Below are 19,085 nucleotides of genomic sequence, written 5' to 3'. Positions count from 1 at the left end.
GTGGCAGACAGTTTGAAAAATGGAAACATTGATTGCCTTCTCCGGGTAAACATTTCAGGTAGATATAATAAAAGGTGACCGGCATAAAATAAATAAAGACAGTAAAAACAGGATTATTGTTATTAAGTGCCCGTAATGTGCTAATAGAGTCAGCCATGCTTCTTCTCAGGACAGAGGTCTCCTAGTGACAGGAGGAGGAGATGCTGAGATGAAAGATCACATACGCAGAGCTAAGAAACCCCAAGACACTTAAGCTAAACATTAGCTCTTTTTCTTCAAGACTGTTTGTTTTCACAAATGCAGTCTGAAAGTAGCACTTAGGAAGTATGAAATTTTCTTTAGGGCAAATGATTTGTCTCTAGTATTCATGATCAATGCTAACAAATAGAGGAAAACAATAGAATGCGAAAGACTAGAGATCTCTTCAAGAAAATCAGAGATACCAAGGGAACATTTCATGCAAAGATGGGCTCGATAAAGGACAGAAATGGTATGGACCTAACACAAGCAGAAGATGACCCAGATAACCACGATGCTGTGATCACTCACCCAGAGCCAGACATCCTGGAATGTGAAGTCAAATGGGCCTTAGAAAGCATCACTATGAACAAAGCTAGTGGAGGTGATGGAATTCCAGTTGAGCTGTATCAAATCCTGAAAGATGATGCTGTGAAAGTGTTGCACTCAATATGCCAGCAAATTTGGAAAACTCAGCAGTGGCCACAGGACTAGAAAAGGTCAGTTTTCATTCCAATCCCAAAGACAGGCAATACCAAAGAATGTTCAAACTACCACACAATTGCACTCATCTCACATGCTAGCAGAGTAATGCTCAAAATTCTCCAAGCCAGGCTTCAATAATATGTGAACCATGAACCTCCAAATGTTCAAGCTGGATTTAGAGAAGGCAGAGGAGCCAGAGATTGAATTGCCAACATCAGCTGAATCATCAAAAAAGCAAGAGAATACCAGAAAAAAAATCTACTTGTGCTTTATTGATTAAGCCAAAGCCTTTGACTGTGTAGATCATAACAAACTGTAGAAAATTCTTCAAGAGATGGGAATACCAGAACACCTTACCTGCCTCCTAAGAAATCTGTATGCAAGAAGCAACAGTTAGAACTGGACATGGAACAAAAGACTGGTTCCAAATTGGGAAAGGAGTACGTCAAGGCTGTATATTGTCTCCCTGCTTATTTAACTTATATGCAGAGTATATCATGTGAAGTGCCGGGCTGGATGAAGCACAAACTGGAATCAGATTGCTGGGAGAGATATCAATAACCTCAGATATGCAAATGATACCACCCTTAAGCCAGAGAGTGAAGAACTAAAGAGCCTCTTGATGAAAGTGAAAGAGGAGAGTGAAAAAACTAGTTTAAAACTCAACATTCAAAGAACTAAGATCATGGCATCCAGTCCCATCACTTCATGGCAAATAGATGGGGAAACAATGGAAACAGTGACAGACTTTATTTTCTTGGGCTCCAAAATCACTGCAGATGGTGACTGCAGTCATGAAATTAAAAGATGCTTGCTCCTTTGGAAGAAAAGCTATGACCAACTTGGACAGCGTATTAAAAAGTAGAGACATTATTACTTTGCCAACAAATGTCCATCAAGTGAAAGCTATGATTTTTCCAGTAGTCATGTATGGATGTGAGAGTTGGACTATAAAGAAAGCTGAGCACCGAAAAATTGATGCTTTTGAACTGTGGTGTTGGAGAAGACTCTTCAGAGTCCCTTGGACTGCAAGGGGATGCAACCAGTCAATCATAAATATTCATTGGAAGGACTGATGCTGAAGCTGAAACTCCAATCCTTTGGCCACCTGATGTGAAGAACTGACTCATTTGAAAAGACCCTGAATGCTGGGAAAGACTGAAGGCAGGAGGAGAAGGGGACAACACAGGATGAGATGGTTGGATGGCATCACTGACTCGATGGACATGAGTTTGAGCAAGCTCCAGGAGTTGGTGATGGACACGGAAGTCTGGTGTGCAGCAGTCCATGGGGTCACAAAGAGTCAGACACGACTGAGTAACTGAACTGAACTGATTCATGACTCCCAGACTCTGTTACCCAGAATGGGTGATTTGTACCAATTTCCAAACCTTTCTGACCCATACTTTTCTCTTCACAAATTCCTCCAGGGTGATTGAGAGCATCAGATGAGAAATACTGGGGGAAACTGACATGACCTTTCTAATGGGTGAAAGATCAACTATCTGTTGACTGAAGGACACATATGAAAGCCCCCAGCCCTGTGCTGGGTACTCAATATTAACATGAGAAATAACAATTGTTAGTTGTGTAAGATAAGTACAGAAGTAAACAAGTCCCATCAAGTTCTAGGTGGTTTAAGAGAGGTAGTGGTTGAGGTCAAGCTCACCCCTGTTGGAAATTAGAAAAGACTTTATGAAAGAAAGGGCAAACTCGACCTTGAATGACTCTGCAGCCTGTATGGTGGTGGTGGTGGCCTTCTGTAAAGTGTCACTTTCAGGGATGCAGGCACGGAAGCAGGAGTATTTCTAAAGGACAGGCATGTGTTGAGTGATGTCATGTGCCTCAACCCTTGAACTGTCTGGTGGCTGCCAGCGTGAGAACCTCCTGCCCCAGGTGCCCCCTCCTCCTGCGAGGTTAGTCTGGATGGAGGTCAACGCCTGCGTGTGCTGCCGGCCACGCCCACTCGCCCCGGCTCCGCCCTCTATCACAACTCCGTTTCCCAGGCTCTCCTGACCTCTGTATGTGGCGGCAGGCCTCGCCCCTGAGGCAAAGCCAGATTGCTGCAACCCTAGGCAACAATAAGCCATCTGAGTGTCTAAAGTCCTTCCTTTTCAATATACTTAATCCAGCTTTGTCAAGTTTCAAAATGAAAAAATCCTGTGACCCCCACCAATATTTTAATCACTGTAGTTCTTAATCCCCATATGTATTCTCATCAATTTGCACCACTTCCCTGGTTACAAGTCTTCCTTTCAAAGCACAGTTTTGCAACCTGATCTGTTCAGCTTTAACCCATGACACTATTTCCCTATAAACACCTTGTGAATTATATAACTTTAACATAATTTACTTTATGACAAAATTTATCTTTCATTTTAATTTTACTCTGTGCACAAGCATGATATATACATGTATGTGTGGATGGCTTCCCTGGTAGCTCAGACAGTAAAGAATCTGCCTGCAATGTGGGAGCCTGGGTTCAATCCCCGGGTTGGGAGGATCCCCTGGGGGAGGGCATGGCAACCCACTCCAGTATTCTTGCCTGGAGAATCCCCATGGACAGAGGAGCCTGGCGGGCTACCGGCTATGGGGGTCACAAAGAGTTGGACACGACTGAGCAACTAAATGCGCATGCGCACGCATGCACACATACACACACACGTGCATATATGCTAGAAAACATTTCACCTGGGCTCCTTGGGCCTTCCTCAGTTCCCCGGTAACCTGTCATAAGGGAAAACCTGTGGGAAGCTTTGGCTATAAAAGCCTGGGGTCTCACTGCAGAGTGACCAGCACCATGGATCTCAGCTTGGGCTGACCATTCAAGCCACCTGTATGCTGAAACAACCCCATGCCCAGACTGCACCCCATAGGAATTATACAGGTAGCTCTGAGGGTGATGCCTAGCACTTCTCAAAGCTGTCCAGGAAGCTTCTAATGGGAGTTGAGAACCACGGATTTAGTTGCCAAGTGGGTCCCTGACCTTGAAGTGCTATGATAAGCTCTGGAGGAAGGGAAGGAAATAATGACCATGGTATTGTTTTTCTTTTCCATTTGGGACGGTCTCCATCCACGCAGTTGCCACTTCCTCTGTCCCCACCACACCCTCCCAACCCATCCTCTCGGGGCCACCTTGCATCACAGGAAGCATTCCTTCACTACTCCAGTGTACTACCACCTCTTCCCATCTTGAACCCCTTACAGTTAGTATGTTACGATTTAGGACTTAATTATTCTCCAGTACTTCCTTCCGTTGGTCTTATCTTCTCAGCCAGATGCTGTGCATCTTGTAGGCAAGGACCATGTCTTCTCCCTTTTTTTCTTATGTGCTTATGAATGATTTTGGAGCACTTTAATACCTCCCAACTAGAAGCAAACATTTGGGTACATTTGCAAGACAGGAACAGACATTATGTCACTTTCAAAAACGCACTTGACCAGAAGCAGAGTAGATATGCTATAAAGAAATTATAGCTTTCAGTTCATCCCTCTGCCAGATATTAACAGCATTTAGACAAAACACAGGGTGGTTTTGCCTGGAAGGCGATTTTGCTGAGAAGGAGGCTGCAATTGCACATAAAGTATACTGCAGTTTTAGGTAAATGAATTTGAGAGCTGTGAGAGAAGGCAACCAGGTGGTATGACTTGATTTCCAAGGGTTTTCAGTTTTGGAAATCTCTTGGTTATCTCTTCCAGAAAACAGGAAGAGTCAGAAGTACAGTAAGCCACCGGCCAGAGAAGCCCCTTCTCATACTGATCTGCAGAATTTGAGGACTACCTCTTCTATTATACATGTAAGTGCCACCGAGTTATCTAAAAATACTTGCACAAATTCTTGTTTTCAAAGCCAAAAAGATAAGTTTTTGAAAGGTGGGCTAAACATGGATGAAGACTATATATATATATATATTTGTCTTTATACACACATGGCTGGGTGGTATTTCTTCAAATACCACAGTCCCAGCAGTGATTTTATTTAGTCTGGTTGTTCCTAAAACAAACACACATAACTTTAATTAAATGCACATCCAAATGTAGGGGAAACCATCTTGAAACAATTAGCTTGCTCTATGGTGAGAGGTTTTAGGGCAATGGCATCTCCCGCTTCCTCACCTCCACTGTGGAAAGAGAACAGATGGGCTGAGGGAAGCCAAGCTTGACTCCATAAACACAGCCCGCGGCTGAAGCTCTCTGCCCGGCTCTATTTTGTTCTCTTCTGACCCAAGACATCACCTTTCTTTTACTCTTTGTGAAATGAATTTCAGTTATTTGATTGCTTCCCCCCACTTTTTAACCCCTCTTAGATCAGTTTTAGAGGAAAAAAAAATTCAGACAAGGTCTCTTATCTCTCCCTAAAGGAAGTATTCCAGGAAGAACCGAAAAGTCTGAAAAATTACTAAACCACCCATCTGGTTATTGACCTTGGGTTATGGAAGCTTCTGGAGAATGTCAACCGAGATGGCTGCCTCATTCTTCGGACTTTTTGGGTTGTCTGATTCTCTAGGTAGTGAGGGCTGAGTTTGTCTCTACTGAAATTGCACTGGAAGCTGGGAGAGACGTGTGTCAGGTCATGATGTTCACCAGGACGGCTTTTTCCCTCTTGAGCCCCAAGTTAGTTCATCCATAACAACTTTACCCATGAGACAGTACCAGCAAAAAGAGTGTTTTCTCCATTAGAACCATGCTGAAAAGTTCCCTTACACAAATAGCAGCCAAGTGCCTCTTATATGCCTGGAACAGTGGGAGAAACCAACAGCACCACTGAAATCATAGGATCCCTGTCCTCACAGAGCTTCCATGTTGTAAGGGATTTGAGTCACTCAGAAAACACAGATCTTGGGGGCTTCCCTAGCAATCCAGTGGTTAGGACTCTGCACTTCCAATGCAGGAGGCACAGGTTCAATCCCTGGTCAGGGAAGTAATATCCTGCATCCACATGGCATGGCCAAAAAAAATACAGTTCATATTTAAGCTGTAGAGACTTTTCTACATCAAGTTTTTCAGTCAAGATTCTAGTATCTCAAAGAGAAGACAAAATATTTTTTTAAGGACTGAGAATATCAGGGAGGAAGGCATTCTAGACTAGAGAACCTGGGGCAAACACCTAGATGGTCTCACAGGAGAGGAAGGCAGGGAGCAGACAGTGCCACCTCCAGCAGAAGAAATGAGTAAGAAAACAGCAAAACAAGGGCAGGGCCACCAGGAGGCCCTTGAAAGCCAAAGTCAGGACTCCAGGCTGTTAAGCAATAGGAAAACCCTGTGCATCACTGAACAAGATGACAAAATGGGTTATCACAAAAGCTCATTAGAAGACAGGCCTCCAAATTCATTTTGATATGGAGGTGTGCATAAATCAAAGGGTAAACCCTAATGAGTGGGCAGAGAACGAGGCCAAGTCCTGTCAAGGACCTAACTTCCAGGTATGTGATCTAGTCTTACCCTTTGGAGACAAATGCAAACCATTCTATACACATCCTCCAACAAATGCAGGCCCTGCAAGCTCCAGGGGGCTGATGGAGCCAGAGTTCTTGAGGGAGGAACACTCTGCATTGGTCGGCCCTGAATTCAGAACTGCTCCTAAGGAGTTCCCCATTTCCCTGACACCAAACCAGATGCACGTGGAAAGAACAGGAACAAGAACAGCAAAGTCTCCATAGCTTGAGGGGCATGCACATACATGCAGGCAGGAATGCACAGATTAGACTAACCCAAAGCCAGAAGTGTAGACTTGCAAGGTAAGAAGGCAGAAACCAAGGGAACAATGCTGCTTGGGGCTCACTGTTACAGCAGACACTTGGCCTTGCAGAATTACGTGGTACCAAAGGGACAGGCTTTCCTAGTGGCTCAGACAGTAAAGAATCTGCCTGCAATTCAAGAGACCTGGGTTTCATCTCTGGGTCAGGAAGATCCCCTGGAGAAGAGAACAGCTACTCACTCCAGTATCCTTGCCTGGAGAATACCATGGACAGAGGAGCCTGGAGGGCTACTGTTCATGAGGTTGCAAAGAATTAGTCACAACTGAGCGACTAACACACACAGAACAAAGGGACAAGAGCGATGATTTCTAATCCCACAGCACCCCTCTCCCCTCCTTCTCAACACTAAGACTATTAGATTTGAAAGAAAATATGAAGCCAGATAGGTTTAATTCTATAGTGGCTTTGAAAACTAAATTCTTACCATTATCAGTTAATAACTTTAAAAATCAAAAGGAAGAGTCCAACCAGAAAAGTTTAATGTTAGCAGATGATGCCTTATAAAAAATCTTGCACAGAAAAATTAATTACCTCCTCTCTTCCTTTTGCATAGACGTCTCTCTAGTTTTCTACCTAGGTGTCACTGAAGGGAAAAATGGTGGCTTGTAAGTGCAAAGGCAGAGATGTTAGAAATGGCTCAGGGTTAATTCAGGGAGAGATGCATCACGTGGACCTTAGTTTTATCATCTTTTAAATGAAGGTGGTGATTTTTTTTTGTAACTGCTGTGTGCATTTCTAGTTGAAAAGAACAGAACGAACTACTGATTCATGCTACAATGAGGATGAACCTTGAAAACATTAAGCTGAAAGAAGCCAGAGACAAAGGGCCTCATATAGTATGATTCCGTTTGTATGAAATATCTAGAATAGGCTGATTCATAAAGACACAAAGCAGATTAGTGGTCGCCAGGAAGAGTGGGAGGGGAAGTTGAGGAGTGTCACTGTTTAATGGGTGTGGGTTTCCTTTAGGGGTGATGAAAACTTTCTGGAACTAGATAATGATGGTAGTTGTACAACACTGTGAATGTACTTAATGCCACTAAAATGGATACTTTAAAATGGTTAAACTGGTAAGTTTTATGATGTGTATATTTTACAATTAAAAAAGAGAGATAAGAGAAAATAAATTTGACCATCTGTTCTATACATAATGAATATCTTGTTAACAAAAGGCACAGATTGATCAAGGTGATCATAATTATGGCAAAGCTGCTAATCTAAGTTTTCTTTTTTTTTTTAGTGAGTATTGTCTTGGACAAAACTATCATGAACAGTTCCCTTCTCTTTCTCTGGGATGGCTATAAAGGTTTTCTTGTGCAGACATCTGCAGAGCCAGACTGCGAGGAGGAGGAGAGCCTAGAAAGTTGTATGGTGGTATGCGGAGTAATACAAAAGCACCAGGCCTACTGCTAAAAGTCTCAGGACAGGCTTAAGAGGGTGGCCTCTGCCACTGTAGCTCAGAGAGCTTGAACTCCAAATGTAGCATCACCAGAAAAGGTTAATTAACTCATCCAACAAATATTTATTGGCTACCTACTATAGAACTTCCCTGGTGGTCCAATGGTTAAGAATTCGCCAATGCAGGGGACACGGGTTCGAACCCTGGTCCGGGAAGACCCCGCATGCCAAAGGAACTAAGCTCCTGCACCACAACTACTGAGCCTGTGCTCTAGAGACTGTGAGCTGCAACTTCTGAGCCCATCCATCTAGAACCTGTACTCCACAACAAGAGAAACCACCACAATGAAAAGCATATATACCACAACAGAAAGTGGTCTCTGCTCACCACAACTAGAGAAAGCCTGTGCAGCAGTGAAGATCCTGTGCAGCCAAAAATAAAAATTATTTTAAAAAGAATACTATAAACCAAGCTGCTGGCTAGATAATTCCAGCTGGGAACTTTAAGGTCACCGTCCCTTCTAGCAAGGAAGTTATAGTCTAGAGTGCAAGAGACGTAAGAACTAACAGTCACATAAGGTTGAGTAGGCAACTGATGCAACAAAACATTAGCCAACAGCCAAAGCCAGCCTACTACCCTGACTAGCAAGTCAGGGCTCCCAAGGATATGGCCTTGTGCCCACATCTGAGACAGGTCTCTGCCAAGAAGAAGTCAAGCTGAGGCCTGGGGGGTGGAGTTCAACTTAGGGTGACTGGCTGAAAGGACAAGCCCATCTCCTACAGAACCAGACCCTGACCTGTGTGAGAACGTGTACCCTCTCCTCTTTATGTGCTGGCTAGCCTGGTTCCTACAGAAAGCTTAGCCCTTTGAGCTTCCTTGTGGCTGGCAATCAACAGAGTTGGGGTCTCCTCTATGGGATCACCCTTTTCTATGGGTGCTGGGAAGAGAGGTTAATTTGGGGCTTCCCAGGTGGTGCTAGTGGTAAAGAACATGCCTGCAAATGTAAGAGACTTAAGTGATGTGGGTTTGATCCCTGGGTCAGGAAGATCTCCTGGAGAAGGGCATGGCAACCCACTCCCGTATTCTGCCTGGAGAATCCCACGGACAGAGGAGCCTGGTGGGCTACAGTCTATGGGGTTGCAAAGAGTCAGACACGAGTGAAGCAACTTAGCACACAGCATAACACTAAAATGGGACAATTTTCCCTGACAATTTGCCATTTATCCTTCATATCTATGCTTCAATCTACACTCAATCTATTTTCTAGAGAATGGTTCTCTCTGGATGAATCTACATGGGATACTTTTAAAAATATGGATTCCTGGTCCTCTGCCTAGACCAAATGATTCAGAACATCAGGGTGGGCATGGCATCCATATTTTAAAAATCACCCCAGGGTGGACTTCCCTGGCAGTCTTGTGGTTAAGAATCTGCCTTCCAATGCAAGGGATATGAATGAGTTTAACCCCTGGCCGGGGAACTAAGATCCCACAAGAAGTGCAGCAGGATCAAAAACAAAGTTGAAAAAAAATAGAAATAAAAGCACCCTAGGAGAGCAACAGTAATCTAGGACAAGAAAGGAAGGGAGCTGGCTGTATCAAATGCTTACTGTGGGCTGGGCACTGTGCAGCTTTTTACACCTGGCATCTATGGCTGTAGGTGCCCCTCCTTCACCCTTTTAGTGGTGTTCTGGCCATGAGCGTTATCGCCCCTAGCAAAGGCACTCGATCTTGCAGGGTCAGGAGGTCAGGAAGAGATACCCCAGTTTCCTGACCTCTTGGGTGGGACAACTCTGAGTGAGTGAGTGAGTGAAGTCGCTCAGTTGTGTCCGACTCTTTGCGACCCCATGGACTGTAGCCCACCAGGCTCTTCCATCCATGGAATTTTCTAGGCAAGAGTACTGGGACAACTCTGAAGCATACTTTAAACCTGGGGTAAGCAAACTAGTTAAATTGTTAGGCTTTGTGGGCCACACAGTCCTTGTCTTAAGACTCAAATCTGCCTTTGCAGTGCAGAAGCAGCCACGAACAATGCTGAATGAATAGGTGTGGCTGCATTCTAACAAAACCTGATTTACAAAGGCAGACAGTTGAGCCATAGTTGGCTAACCCCTACTCTAAGTCTAGACAGATTCCCAGAGGTCCTTAGTGGGAATGAGTCTCAGTTGCTCATAGCAGTAACCTGTCAATAACATGCTATAGAGGCTTCGTTCCCTTACTGTCCGCTTGCTGAGATCACGGGCTATAAAAACTTCTTGCACTCAAATCCACACCTCACAGCCTGCTTCTGGGGTCACCCAACCAATGTCAGTATCTTGTTTTATTCTCATAACTACCCTAGAGGTTGAATACTGTCATCTCCACTGTATAGTGAAAAAATTGAGGTGCGAGGACTACACAATCCTAGCTGATAAAAGTCCAGATTAGAAATCTAAAGTCAATAACCTCTCTGTAAGATGACCAGGGTAAGGAAGGACAGAGGATGAGATGGTTGGATGGCATCACTGACTCAATGGACATGAGTCTGAGCAAGCTCCAGGAGATGGTGAAGGACAGGGAAGCCTGGCGTGCTGCAGTCCATGCGGTCGCAAAGAGTCGGACACGATTGAGCAACTGAACAACAAATACTATAAATAATAAGGTTTCAAGGTTATGGAAAAAAAAAAAAACTTTCTCTTTTACGCTGTTTCTAATCTGGGATCAGATTCATTTCCTACCTATCAGTTAGTTGGTTACGAGGCTGGTGCTATTTGTTCTCTGGCAAAATCTTTGGTTACACCAGGAACAAATGTAACCATTCAAGGCAAAACTCAAATGTGTTACTTGGAACTCTGAGAGGAACTATACTAAAATATCCTCTTACATATTTTAACAAGGGGTGGGCGGTGGGGGTAGCACTAGACGCTCTTGCAAAGTTTCCCTAGGGATCCTGAGAACTTCAGAGAACAAGCTGAGAACCCAGACGTGGCTGTCAGAAGCCAATCTCATTAACTTACGCCGTCTTGCCCTCGCTGTCATGCTTGGTGGCACTGGCCCCCTTCTTGCCCAGCAGCGAGGCCACCTTCTCAGCATCTCCATTCTCCACGGCCTGCAGCAGTCGGTCATCATTCTTGTTCCACTCGTTGGTCTGTGGAGCAAAGGGGACACGTAGAGCCAGTAAGTGACAGCAGCCACGGCTATCCTGCCTTCAGGATCTGGAATGTCCTCGCTCTCCACCCTCCCTGTCACTCAAATGAGAACCTGCCCTGCAATGGGCAACTTTAAAAATACCTTTCCCTTCACCATGGAGACACCTAAAAAGGCTGGTTTCCCAAAAGAAAACATCCACAGTTCAATGAAATAGCAGCCGGTCACCAAACTCTGCAACAAAGCAACTTCTTTCAACTGAAATGGGGAAGATGAAGCAACTTTCAAAGACCAAGAGGCCAGTTTACACATTAGCTTATTTGTGGCTAAACTTGACAGCTGGCACCGCAGAACACTGACCTTTGACCTGGTCTACAGCTCACTGGGCCCATAAAGGAACAGGACCAACCAGCCACCAGCCCAAGGCCGCCTGAGGATTTACACAGGCAACCCCCCTATCTACTTTTGCTGTCACTTCTTCCGGCCCATTTACTGCAGTTTTGAGTTGTATGCTGGTTTTAAGTAGTTGTCTAGGCTTCCAACTCAACAGACTATCACCAGAAACAAAACTTCTTCCTGAACGAGCTATTACAGATCAAATGGCCCTGAGCAAAGCTTCTACCACCACGGACCCTCAGCTCCGAGAGAATAGTTCTGCAAACGGCAGTAACAGGAAAGCTTTTGGCAGCACAAAAACTAATTTCTAATCTTATTAAGGGATAGAGAAGATCTTGATATCAGAGTAAAAAGAGCCTTGAGTACTAAGAAGTGTCCAACGTGGAAAGGCAGCAGTGAGCCACTGAACATTTTAGAGCAGAGAACAAACTTGTGATGAAAGAAGAGTCAACAGGAGGCGTGTGAGGCCCATGGGGTTCACAGAGGAGGGACCCTGGGACACCTCAAAGCCCCTGGGAAACTGCAAGACCAGCCTGCTTTCCAGACACACCCCCACCGCACCCTTGCTAAGCCTACTTTCTGGAGCCTCCAGGGATGGACGACTCTGCCCTGAAAGGGAACCTTCCTCTCTCCCCAACACTTTCTACAGACAGGTCTCTAGGGCTGGCTGCTTTCCTGTGACCCTGAAAATAAGAATCACCAGGCAATTCATAGTAAAGACCCTGCCATGGACCACTTCCAGGAAAATGTAGAGGAGACACTGGAGATTTAAAAGTAACAGGAGGGATTCTTTTAGGACTACAGTCTTCCATGGGCTCAGGACAATTTGCATCTCTCTGCACTCATGGAACCAGAAAACTCAGTAAGACTGTGCCTCTCAAAGAGCAAGGGTGGGGCCAGCAGATGGCCCCAGCACCCCTTTCAACTCTAGCCTAGAGGCAGGGCTTTCAGGAAAGCCACAGGCCATGGAAAAGGTAACCCAGGGCTCAAGTCAGAAGTTTCCTTCTCTGAGAGTCTCAGGGCTGGACATCTTCCATTTCTCAGGACTCCCTCCTTTCCCCATGAAGGGCAAGTCCTCCTTCTCCTTGCCATCACTGAGTGTAAGAGCACAGAAAGAGTGCATCTGTCCTCTAGGCTGCATGAAGTCCAGAACACCACATGGGTACTTATATATGCTTCAGATATTAAGTCACCACCCTCACCCCCAAAAAAACACCACCACCTGTGTGTGTCTCAGTTTCCCAAGGCTGTGAACTGAACGATCACTGTCCTTACTCTAAAGCTTAAAAGGTTTAATCTAGAAAATGTCCAAAGCCAAACTCTGCTAGGAATTATTCTAGAATTGCACAGTCTGTGATGATGGAAATGTTCTATATCTGCAACTGTCCCAAAACTGTAGCCAGTGGGCCAGTGATTCTGACTGCCCCTCAAGGGACATTTGGCAATCCTGACATGCAGTTTTGATTGTCATGACTAGGGAGTCCTACCAGGATCTGGTAGGTAGAGGCTGAGGTGACGCTAAATACCTTACAATGATCGGGATACCCCTCTCCCCACAACACACAACTATCTGGCCTCAACCACCAATCTCGCATTAGCCACATGTGGCTATAGAGCACTGATAATGTGGCCAGTGAGACTGAGGACCTGAATTTCAAAAATTTAATTTTAGATATCAAGTGCCAGTAGCTAGTGGATATCACACAGAACAGTGTGGCTCTACACAAAGGTTTTCTAAACATTGTTTAGCAAAGAAAGAACGTGTCTAGGCCAAATTATCCACCATTCTCCTACAATTTACTCACAGAGAAGACACTGGTTTTTATCTTTTATTACAAATCAAGTTTCCTGAGACTTCCCCGGTTGTCTAGTGGTTAAGACTCCACACTTTCAAGGCAGGGGGCGTAGGTTTGATCCCCGGTCAGAGAACTAGGATCCCACATGCCACGTGGCATGGCCAAAAAAATAATAATAAAATAAATTCACGTCTTAAAAAATAACTTATAAAAAACAAATCAGGCTTCCTATTGAAGGGGAACAGAACAAATACATTGCCCATGGCACAAGTGTTTGTCAGTAGAATTGCAGGCTTCACTTAATGACAAAATGTAGCAAACACTAAGAGAAATGGATTGCAGCTTACTTCCCTCCAGACTGCATTTTACAAGCCACAACAAAACAAAAAACGTTTACTGAAGCACATTTCCAACCAGTTATTCCTATCTACATCATCCCGACTGCTCCATTATTAGTGTTGTCTTTTAAAATCCTTCCCTAACTTAAACTGACCCAATTAAAACTGGATTGGGAAGATCAAAAGGATATTAAATCTCAGAGGACATGATTGAAAGTACTTAAGCAAAGAAAGGCCACATGAAAGGATTTTCCTTCTCAGTGCAACTAAGGCACTCAACTTTTGGTTGAGAAAAGTCTGATTGCAGGGGCTCCCTAAAATTAGTTACATGTGCATCTGTTACCGGACACATATTCCTGTGCCCGACACACAGCAAGGCCCAAGAAACTGAAATGTTGGAATCTGGTGCAGAGAATGGTTTATTGCAGGGCGATGCAAGGAGAAAGGGTGGCTCATGCCCCCCGCCCCCCCCCCCGACGAAAACTCTGAACTCTCTGAAGGTTTCAGCAAGGCATTTCTAAAGGTCAGGTGAGGGAAGGGGCGTTCCAGGGTATGTGATCGGCTCCTGAACAATTCTCTGATTAGTCGATGGGTGGTTAACAGCATCTGTTCTTAGGGGCCAGAAGGTTTGGGGGCTCCGTGCTCCTGATCATTAACTAGTTCTTCCATTTAGTGGTGGTTTTCTAGCATCTGAAAAAACTCAGGAAATGTGTATGAGATACTATTATTTGGGTACTTCAGAGAGGACCTGCAGCAGAGGATACAGGGGAGGGGTCTGTCCTGGGAGGCCCCATGGCGTCCCGCTCAGTTATAAAGGTGCTGAGCGCGTGGTTTTGCTGCAGAAGCCATGGAAGAGCTGGGCGCCCACACGCATGTGGCAGACACTCCATACCTTGCCCCAAGCATTTCTTCTATCTGGCTATTGCTGAATTGCATCATGTATAATAAACTGACACTGGAAAGTGAAGTGCCTTCCTGGGTTCTAACTGGTATTTCTAGTGAATTGTCAAACCTGGACAAGGGGCTGTGGGAACACCTGGACTTTACAGCTGGTCAGTGAGACAGATGGTTGGCCGAGGACTTGACTCTGGCATCTGAAGTGGGGGCAATCTTGTGGGATTGAGCCCTTTAACCTGTGGAATCAGATGTTAACTCCAGGGCATTAGTGTCAGAACTGAACTGAATTGTTGGACATCCAATTGTTGTCAGGAAAGTTGGAAAACTTTCTTCATATGAAGGACGCCCCACTCTCATATCTGGTATTGTAAGCAGATAGGTTAGGGGATCCCTGGAGAAAGAAATCCAGGAACGGCTTTCTTGACAAAAGAGAAGCCACTCTGTCCTAAGCCATTTTGTGGTCTGAGTCTGGCCACAATCCTTGCCCTTGAACAAGTCTCAGTAATCAGGGAAAACAAGGAATGCAGAAACAGAAACAGGCAGTCAAACAATAGCGCAGTGACAGAGTCCTAGTTCCTCCTCAGGGGATAGACATAATAACAATACATCTTTGAGAAGAGCTTCCCTGGTGGCTCAGATGGAAAAGAATCTGCCTGCAATACAGGAGACCTAGGTTCGATCCCTGGGTTGAGAAGGGACTGGCTACCCACTCCAATATTCTTGCCTGGAGAAGCCCATGGACAGAGGAGCCTGGCGGGCTATAGTCCATGGGGTTGCTAAGAGTCAGACATGACTGAGCAGCTAACTGACTCACATACCGGCAGGAACTAAGGCCCCCACCCAGGTGGAGGATGGGATGATGATGTTGACCCTCCTGACTTCAACTAAGTAAAGCTCGGATTCTGTTGATCCTTACACCCCAATTCTATGCTGAGTTCTCCTCTGCTCAAGCCCCTGCAGGAATATGAATGTTGTTGTTCAGTCATTAGGTCATGTCCAATTCTTTGTGACTCCATGGACTGCATCACGCCAGGCTCCTCTGTCCTCCACTGTCTCCTGAAGCCCGCTCAAATTCATGAGTCAGTGATGCCATCCAACCATCTGGTCCTCTGCTGTCCCTGTCTCCTCCTGCTGTCAGTCTTTCCCAGCATCAGGGTCTTTTCCAGTGGAATATGGATGTACACTTAGCTTAAAATTTCCTTCATTTTGCTGTTGGGGAGGCACTGGTTTGGCTGAGATTCCCAGTGTTCCCCTTACTTGCTTCAATAATTAATCCTTCCTTCTCCAGATCTCTAGCTTGGTTGTGTCTATTGGCTCAACACTCATGATAGGTAAAGTGTGAACTTGTGTCATAACATTCCAAAGTAATTCACTCACATTCTGTAATCGAGGACGATTTCGGGAGCCCACCATCACATCAGCAACCCCTTTCCCTTACTGGCAATCCCAATAAGGCAGGCTCAGGGCAGACTCAGCTGTGCCTCACACTGGGCTCCTGGCCCCCTTAGAACAGTGTTTTCAACCTCGTACTGGGTTAACCCAACATTAAAATATATATATATATATATATAAAGAAATTTTAAGCATCACATGCATAATATGTAATAAGGCTAAACATTCCATGAAACTTTTAAGTATGTAGTGGGTAGTGATATAAAATATATTTCTTACTGGGGTATCACAATAAAAAAATAAATGGACATCACTGCTTCAGGGTGCAGTCATCCCATCCCTCCGCCTACAGAGGGGCAGCCTTCTAAAGCCCAGCGCACACCCTGCAGGCACTTCCAGCCTTTCCTGGTGACCTCTCTCTGGCTTCTCCTCCTAAGGGCCCGCCCACTCACCTCCACTGAAGCCCGCAGTCTAGACTGGATGAAATATCATGTCCTGGCTTTTGTGCGCCAGCTCAGCATGTACTCATTTTGTCTCCAGCTCCCTCAAGGCACTGACAACAGCCTTTATTTCTTACCCCCAAGGTGCCGAGTAAATGTTCAATATCTGCTGATTTTAGTAGGAGTTTCTTCCACAATATCTGACGTGGGAAATGTTTTTTTCATTTCTAACTCTTTCATCCTTTTGCAAAAAAAAAAAACCCTGTTTAATCATGGTTCAGATTTTTTTTTTTTAAACAAGCTAAACAAATCCAGCTCCCTCAACTTTTCTTTCTAAGGCCAATTTTCCAAGATTTTAGTCATAGATACACCTCCTCCAAATCTCTTCCCAACCAAGGATCCATGCCTCATCAATTCATCAGGGTAAACCCAGTGTCCCCCAGTCATGGGAATGGTCTGGGAACTGGTTAAACACACAGACTCCCCCCAGGCCCCATCCTGGAGGTTCCGGTCTCAGTGAGCTGGGGTGTAGGGCTGGGGAGAGAGCCCTGGACTGACCCAAGTTCAACGACTGCTCTGATTGCAAGTTTGGGGACAACCAGAACTCGTGCTAAGGCAAAGCAGAGAATTTACTTGAAAGAATTTTCTTCCTCCACAAAGTGTTGTTGTTAAGGACAGGGACGGGAGAAGAGAAGAATTCTTCACTTTTGCCTCATGGAAGTAAGTACTGCACTTCCTACAAAAACTTAATAAATATATTAGGCTTTCCCTAGGAGTTGCATGTGGAACCCATGTATAAGACATGTATAACATGTTAATGAAAGCATTGCTCATAATAGGCAAAATTTACAAATAATCAAATATCCAATAACAGAAGATAAATAAATTACAATATAACCAAGCAATGGAAGACAACACCGCAATGAAAGTGAACGAACTGCAACTGCGTGCAGCAACGTGGACAGTTACAACAATATTGGTGAAGGTAGCTTCCCTTGGGGCTCAGCCGGTAAAATTCTGCCTGCAGTGTGGGAGACCTGGGTTAGATCCCTGGGTTGGGAAGATCTCCTGGAAAAGGGAAAGGCTACCCACTCTAGTATTCTGGCCTGGAGAATTCCATGGGCTGTGTAGTCCATGGGGTCATAAAGAGTCGGACACAACTGAGCAACTTTCACTAACTAAGCAAGACACCAAGAACACAATAGTATGACTGTGTGTGTATAAAGACAAAAACAGGAAAACTGGATCCATATTGTTTAACGGTACATATATATAAAGATGGTAAAACCATAAAAAAAAGCACAAGGATACCACAGAAGTCAAGACAGTAGTTTGGGTAGAGGCATGGCATCTGAAGAAACGGACATCTTCTAGAGTCTGGCTCAATTTCCTGACCTGGTTACAGGGCCTCTTGCAGACGTTCACTGGGCTTCCCAGGTGATAGTGGGAAAGAACCCATCTGTCAATGCAGGAGATGTAAGAGACGCGAGACATACAGGTTAGATCCCTGGGTCAGAAAGATTCCCCGGAGGAGGGCGTGGCAACTCACTCCAGTACTTTTGTCTGGAGAATCCCAAGAATGGAGGAGACTGGTGGGCCACAGTCCCTGGGGTCACAGTCAGACACAGCAGGCAGCACGCACAGATGTTCACTAAAGGCTACATTCTCTATATGTGACTTATTTCACACACACACACACACGAGTTTAGGAAGAAGACTTGTGGTTCATTTTCTGGTCAAAGCAACACCAGATCAAATGACTTTGGAAGGTTTGCATTCTTACTGGCTGTCTTCTTGTCTCTACACTGAACAGAGCCTGCTGTCAAAGTACAGTTGTTAGGAGGCCACACAAACCTCCAGGAGAATCCGATAAACATATGGACTTTACTCAGAATAACGCACAAACACACAAATGTCTGCATTCAAAAGAGGGTTCTCCAGCTTAAATCCCTACCCAAAGCCCATCTATAAGCCCAAATTAAGAATTCCTGGCATAGAGAAAGATATGCTCCACATTTTTAGTGCTTCTGAGTTGAAATTCCAGCACCACAATCTCCCATTTAGGTGGTATGGAGCAGGTCATTCACATCTGAGTCTCTCTATTCCTATCAGTAAACTGGAAGGAATTCTACCTGGTTATACAATGTGGTTGTTTAGTCGCTAAACAACTTATGACCACGTGGACTATAGCCTGCCAGGCTCCTCTGTCCATGAGATTTCTCCAGGCAAGAATACTGGAGTGGGTAGCCATTCCTTTCTCCAGGGGATCTTCCCAACCCAGGTGTCGAACCCATGTCTCCTGCACTGGCAGGAGGATTCCTTACCGCTCAGCCTGATATAAAGGGCCTGGCAGATATAAGGCACCAACAACAAAAAAAAATGGTGATTATGATTAGGCTTGAATTAGATGATCTGCACTGTTCCATTTTTGGTTTACGCTATGAGTCTTTCAAAATGTACAAATTAGTAAGGATGGTTCACAACCCCTTCAAAGGCAGTCAAAGCCTTAAATTTGCAAATTTTTTACTATGCTCCTTAAACACACACACACGCACATTTTAAAGGGCTCTAGAGAAGACATTCGCAGACATGAAATTAACTATTTTAGTGACTGTGGCTCACTTCTCCAGGAGACTGTTTAAACAGACACTATTTCAACAGAGCACGCTGGGCCCCATTTTCAAGTTCAGGAAGCCATATGTTACGCTCCGGAGACATGTGTAATGTGTCAGCTATGAAGGGCAGCATGTGGGAAAGGCAGACCTTACCTTCCATGTGGGCTCCAAGCATTCCTGCTAAAATATCACATAGGGGATTTTC

At 44.8% G+C, this 19,085-nt stretch overlaps 1 protein-coding gene across 7 annotated transcripts in view; it reads right to left on the bottom strand.

The window, feature by feature from the left end:
* The window catches only part of RAI14 (retinoic acid induced 14), a 162,919-nt gene that overhangs the window by 51,450 nt on the left and 92,384 nt on the right, over positions 1-19,085 (bottom strand). For all 7 annotated transcript variants that reach the window (XM_040262299.1, XM_040262302.1, XM_040262303.1 and 4 more), the window contains exon 3: positions 10,877-11,007. In XM_040262299.1, coding sequence (XP_040118233.1) covers positions 10,877-11,007 — 131 coding nt within the window. The remainder of the gene's footprint in view (positions 1-10,876; positions 11,008-19,085) is intronic.

Source organism: Oryx dammah, unplaced genomic scaffold, assembly GCF_014754425.2.
Source record: "Oryx dammah isolate SB20612 unplaced genomic scaffold, SCBI_Odam_1.1 HiC_scaffold_20, whole genome shotgun sequence".
Taxonomy (NCBI): Eukaryota; Metazoa; Chordata; class Mammalia; order Artiodactyla; family Bovidae; genus Oryx; species Oryx dammah.
This window is presented reverse-complemented; position numbering and strand designations above follow the sequence as displayed.